Here is a 5,946-nt window from a genome sequence, read left to right as displayed (position 1 = left end):
GAGCCCGACACGAACCTGACGTATTAGCCAGAGGTCCCTTTACTACGGTTCGGAGCCGCGGACCTGTTTTATATACGCGCCAAATAGTTTTCTACACGAGATCGCTGCAAAAAGTGTAGCCTTACCTAATGTCCACCTACTGTTACTCATTTATATTAAGATTTTTACATCTAGTTGGTATTGGTATGGCGAGTAACCTTCAGTAATAAATCACCCAGCAATACATTCATGTAGTTGGAAAAAGCATGATAATATATTAAGTAATCCAAAGTATTCAGAATAGTTACTCTCATTGAGTCGCATAACGGAATACGTTACAAAATACATTTTGGGGCATGTAATCTGTAATGGAATACATTTTAAAAGTAACCTTCCCAACACTGATCACCGAGTATGTATCTGTACAGTACACAGGTCCGATTCCGGCCGAGCGAGGGGCGGAGCTCACCATGGGCGGAGGTCGCAGCGAGACCTCTGCACTGACCGGGACGGGAGGGGGGCGGGGCACGGCCACTACCCAAAATTCCCAGCGGCCCAACACCTGCTGCTTCTGCTGGTGCTGCTGCTGCAGTTGTTCATGGTGAGACACACCTGCCTTACCTGGTCAGTGCTGCCCTTAACCTCATCGTGTGTGGCTGTGCTGTTTGTGCGAGTTTGTGTGTGTGCGCGTTTCCTGTCTGAAGGCTGTTTTATCATGTCAGTCTCACTGTCAGGAATGAAGAGGAGAGGCAGAGGTGGAGGAGGAGGAAGAAGATACCAGACACAAAGATGGAAACCATTCCAAACTGTGAAGCTTGGTGAGTCACTGCAGTCGATCGTTCTCTGCTCGACCTCAAAAACATGAAAAACACAACTTTTTCCGCACTGCAGAAAAATGCCACCAGGGGGCAGTATGACCTCAGCTGAGCTCAGCGAGCCGTGAAACATGTTGATGGGAGTAGTACGCAGTTTGGGAATAAGCTGAGCCTGAGTGTGAGTTTTATTTACCTGCAAAGGAAACGTGTTCAAACACAGATGTGGTCTGACTGTGCCTACATCAGTTTATCCTGCATTAACGGCTCTAGGATCTTTACAGACTCTCAGTGTTTAGCCTCACAACTGCAATTAAGTCAGAAATATCCAAATATTCGTACGTTCAATTTTATATCAGCTAACTGCAGACCAGGAACATACACAAATGAACAGATGAAGATGAACAAAGCTTTCCCCGCTTCTTCCTCAGCACCAAACCATCGTTAGAAGAGATCCGGCTGTGGTCTCAGTCCTTCGACAAGCTGATGAGGAATCCGGCAGGTCGAAATGTTTTCCGGGAGTTCCTGCGGACAGAGTACAGCGAGGAGAACATGTTGTTTTGGCTCGCCTGCGAGGACCTCAAACAGGAGATGAACAAGAGCGCCATTGAGGAGAAAGCTCGTTCCATCTATGAAGACTACATTTCTATTCTGTCACCAAAAGAGGTATGACTGTTTTTCAGCTGGGGTTACACCAGTGCTCACTGTTTAGAGGACCAGTGTGTGAACTATACAACAGGTGCACAGAGCTGTAAGATGTAAGGTGTGTCTAAGCCAGAGCTGTGATCGCTCTGTTACAAAAACACTGGATACAGGTTCTGACACCAGGATTTACTTCCTGTTTACGCATTCTCATTGCTATCCTCGAAGAAACCAACTCCAGACTTTTTTGGAAAAAAATTCTTCATTTAATCCCAAACGCTACAGAAAGAGTGCGTATTTCTCCCACATTAGCTTCTAAAATCCAGGTGTTTACAGGTGCACCTTACAGCCGTACGTCTTGGATTTTCAGCACTGGCACTCTCAGTGTTTGGGTTTTCTTTCTTTAAGGAGGTAAAGAAAAGATTTAATTGATTTCAGCAGTTGAAATGACAAGTTACAGCATGCTGGACAGCACCACCAAAGCTGAGGCCATGCTTCTGGAGACTTCTCTCCAACCTCTGGCTCTGGAGGAGCGTCTGCTCCGTGGGTCAGCTGATCTGTCGGTCGAGCCACACCAGTGGATGTAAGCTGTGGGGAGCAGAAATGTGTCTTCAGTTATCATTTTTGCTTCTGACAGTTCAAAATGAGTCAAACTATTTCCATAGAATCTTTCCAGATAGCATCAGAGAGAAAAACAGAAAAGTTCCCAAAAGCAGGTTTAAAAGGTTTTTAGCTGCTTTGAGAAGGAACCCAATGAGATGTCAGACTCAGGGGGAGACAGCGCCACAGTTTGGCCACTGATGGAAAAGCTCCGACTCCTTTAGATCTTGTTTGCTGCACAGCCAGCAGATGGCCTCGGGGACCTGCTGGGGCTGCATGGATGTACCCTGGTGCTCATCCATCCAATTCAATTCAATTCAATTTTATTTATATAGCGCCAAATCACAACATAAGTCGCCTCAAGGCGCTTCATAGATACAGAGAAAAATCCAACAATCATATGACCCCCTATGAGCAAGCACTTTGGCAACAGTGGGAAGGAAAAACTCCCTTTTAACAGGAAGAAACCTCCGGCAAAGCCAGGCTCAGGGAGGGGCGGGGCCATCTGCTGCGACCGGTTGGGGTGAGAGAAGGAAGACAGGATAAAAGACATGCTGTGGAAGAGAGACAGAGGTTAATAACAGATATGATTCAATGCAGCGAGGTCTGTTAACACATAGTGAGTGAGAAAGGTGACTGGAAAGGAAAAACTCAATGCATCATGGGAATCCCCCGGCAGCCTATGTCTATTGCAGCATAACTAAGGGAGGATTCAGGGTCACCTGGTCCAGCCCTAACTATATGCTTTAGCAAAAAGGAAAGTTTGAAGCCTAATCTTAAAAGTAGAGATAGTGTCTGTCTCCTGAATCCAAACTGGAAGCTGGTTCCACAGAAGAGGGGCCTGAAAACTGAAGGCTCTGCCTCCCATTCTACTTTTAAATACTCTAGGAACAACAAGTAGGCCTGCAGAGCGAGAGCGAAGTGCTCTAATAGGGTGATATGGTACTACAAGGTCATTAAGACAAGATGGGGCCTGATTATTTAAGACCTTGTATGTGAGGAGCAGGAGTTTGAATTCAATTCTGGATTTAACATGAAGCCAATGAAGGGAAGCCAAAACAGGAGAAATATGCTCTCTCTTTCTAGTCCCTGTCAGGACTCTTGCTGCAGCATTTTGGATTAGCTGAAGGCTTTTCAGTGAGTTTTTTGGACTTCCTGATAATAATGAATTACAGTCGTGCAGCCTGGAAGTAATAAATGCATGAACTAGTTTTTCAGCGTCACTCTGAGACAGGATATTTCTAACTTTAGAGATGTTGCACAAATGGAAGAAAGCAGTCTTACATATTTGTTTAATATGTGAGTTGAAGGACATGTCCTGGTCAAAAATGACTCCAAGGTTCCTCACAGCATTACTGAAGGCCAAGGTAATGCCATCCAGAGTAAGAATCTGCTTAGATACCATATTTCTAAGATTTTCAGGGCCGAGTACAATAACCTCAGTTTGATCTGAATTAAGAAGCAGAAAGTTAGCGGCCATCCAGGTCTTTATGTCTTTAAGACATTCCTGCAGTTTAACTCATTGGTGTGTGTTATCTGGCTTCATGGACAGATAGAGCTGGGTGTCATCTGCATAGCAGTGAAAATGTATGCTATGTCTTGTAATGATACTGCCTAAGGGAAGCATGTATAATGTAAACAGAAGTAGTACCGTGGTCTATGAAGGGGACGAGGAGTGTAACGGTCCTAATGTTCCTGCGTTGGTCCCAACATAGCCTGTTAGTCTTTAATGCAACGAGCAGACGCGCACACACAGCGATTGTGTTAAAGCTGCAAACGACACAAATCTAAATAGCCAGTCCTCTTCACCAGCCTCAAACATCACTCAGCCAGGGGAAGCTGGTTATACTAGACACCTGCTCAGCCAGGTAAAGGCCCGTGATTGGCCCAAAACACAGATCCCAGAGAATCCCGGGCCCAGAGCGAGACCCGTGTAAAGTTAGCAGATTTTTCAATAACAAAATTCACTTCCTGTATCATGTAGGTGGGAATGCACCCATAAGCATTTTGGTGCAGTCCATTGTTGTACTCGCGGCTTTGAGAAACTTGCAATTCTTTTAATTGAACAAATTGGTAAGCAGTTATGGGAGTTACAGTTCCCGTACCATAATTCCTTTATGTAGCACTTAGAACACATAGCTGGCCCAAGTGCTGTACAGCAGAAGTACAAAAAGTACAATAAATAACTAACAGTAGAATGACAGTGTCAGTTACCCACTGAGTCAAAGGCCAGTGTATAAAAATGAGTTTTTAAAAACCACGTCTGAAGTCGACCGCCTACTAGAGGAAGAGCTTCAGGGTCTCCTCTAAGTTTCAGCTGCTCAGCTGACCGGAGTGAACCGTATAAGGCAAATATACCATTTAAGGATTTAAAAACCAGTAAAAGGATTTAAAATAGATCCCAAATTCAAATGGAAGCCAGCGTAAGGAGGTCAGAACTGGAGTAATATGATTTTTAAAACCATTTGAAAACACCTGTCTGGTGCCAGCGACAGGTCCTGGTTTACAGGGTTAAACTCGTCCATTTGGGCCAGTAACTGATCTCTGTGGGCTCTCCACCATCATCCATAAAAATAATAAACAGAATTGTTGACAAAGGGAATAAACGAAGACAAAGAACCAGTCTGACTTTCTGCAGGCAAAGACGAGGCTCTGACTGTAGTTATACACTCAGAGAACAGATAGCTCCATACAAAGGGACGATACTCGATACCTTTGAAGGGACAGAGGGGGCGACGTGTTTGTTTTTTTATTTCCGTGCACTCTTCTCGATCCTGACTGAGCGCCTCTGGGTGTAGATTATGTAAGTATCTGCATTGTTGATTGGTTGATAAGTGGGCTGGAATAGAGAAGGGAGCGATAGCAGAGTTCACCGGGAACAGGAGTCAATACTCAATTTCTACTTTTTGTATGTAAGATCAACAACAACATGAGCAAGAGTGGCCCTCAGATGGTTGAACCACAGACTCTGTACACTGCCTCCCTCTGGCAGCAGAGCTCTCTGCAGGCAGATGGGTAGTCTGCAGCCTATAGGCAGCAAACACTGCTCAACCATAAATCTGCTTCCCCCCAGAGTTGCCTGATCATTTGCCAGAATTTCTTTAAGACTGAACAAAAGTCTTGCTCAAGGCTTCCCCTAACTCTCACAGCAGAGGTTTGGTTCATTCAACCATGACCAGAGATGCGTTCTGCCCATTGTTACCGCTCTGCAGCCTCCAGAGTCCACAAGTAAACCAAGCTCCATAGGCCTCTTCTTAGGCCTGTCTGCTTCAGGGATCACCACCACAACACCCACCGACCACTCCACAGGCACAATTCTGGATCGTGATCCATTCAGATCCTCGCCTGCAGTTCTGTAGAAAGTCTTCTGCCTGTGACAGACTCTCACAGGTCACTCTCACTATACTTTTGGGTACGCAGCTCCTGAAGACAACATCCAACATTTTCCCCAAAAGGCTGATTCTGTTCATCTGGACGTTTTCAGTGGGAGAAACGTTTCACGATCGTCTAAGTGACTCCTTCAGTCTCAGCTGACTGCAGGTTTCAACCTTATAAAGAGCACATTTGCACAATGACTGAATCCAGCCCACTGAATGAACAATGGGCTGTGAGGTCGGTTCCTTGAGTGATGAAACGTTTCTCCCACCGAAAACGTCCAGATGAACAGAATCAGCCTTTTGGGATTTACTTACCTGGATGACTGAGTATCAAGACATCCAACATTTTTATTGGAGATTATGTATCGGGATTTCAGGAGCAGGACCACGCCTCCAAACGCTCCTTCCGGCTGTCATCTACAGAGGTTCCCCCAGTTCTGCAAGCCGATCATTCTCGTTTACGTGCCTCACCCTCCCTCTCTCCTTCTTCTCCATTCTTCAACTTCTTCACTTCTATTTAGTGCATTGGGATCTGC

The 5,946-nt window shown here is 45.4% G+C and overlaps 1 protein-coding gene across 5 annotated transcripts in view; it reads left to right on the top strand.

Annotated features, from left to right (window-relative positions):
- The window catches only part of LOC102214678 (regulator of G-protein signaling 17-like), a 33,430-nt gene that overhangs the window by 23,507 nt on the left and 3,977 nt on the right, over positions 1-5,946 (top strand). For 2 of the 5 annotated variants that reach the window (XM_013915340.1, XM_013915341.1), the window contains exons 2-4: positions 408-580; positions 702-797; positions 1,223-1,457. In XM_013915340.1, the coding sequence (XP_013770794.1) occupies positions 408-580; positions 702-797; positions 1,223-1,457 (504 nt within the window). Of the gene's footprint in view, positions 1-407; positions 604-701; positions 798-1,222; positions 1,458-5,946 lie in introns of all 5 variants that reach the window. The other 3 variants (XM_013915339.1, XM_013915338.1, XM_005750800.2) reach the window with 3 other exon arrangements.

Source organism: Pundamilia nyererei, unplaced genomic scaffold (assembly GCF_000239375.1).
Source record: "Pundamilia nyererei isolate P.nyererei 1_Seehausen unplaced genomic scaffold, PunNye1.0 scaffold00288, whole genome shotgun sequence".
In the NCBI taxonomy this organism is placed as follows: domain Eukaryota; kingdom Metazoa; phylum Chordata; class Actinopteri; order Cichliformes; family Cichlidae; genus Pundamilia; species Pundamilia nyererei.
Note: the sequence above shows the minus strand (reverse complement) of the source record. Positions and strands in the feature narration are given on the sequence as shown.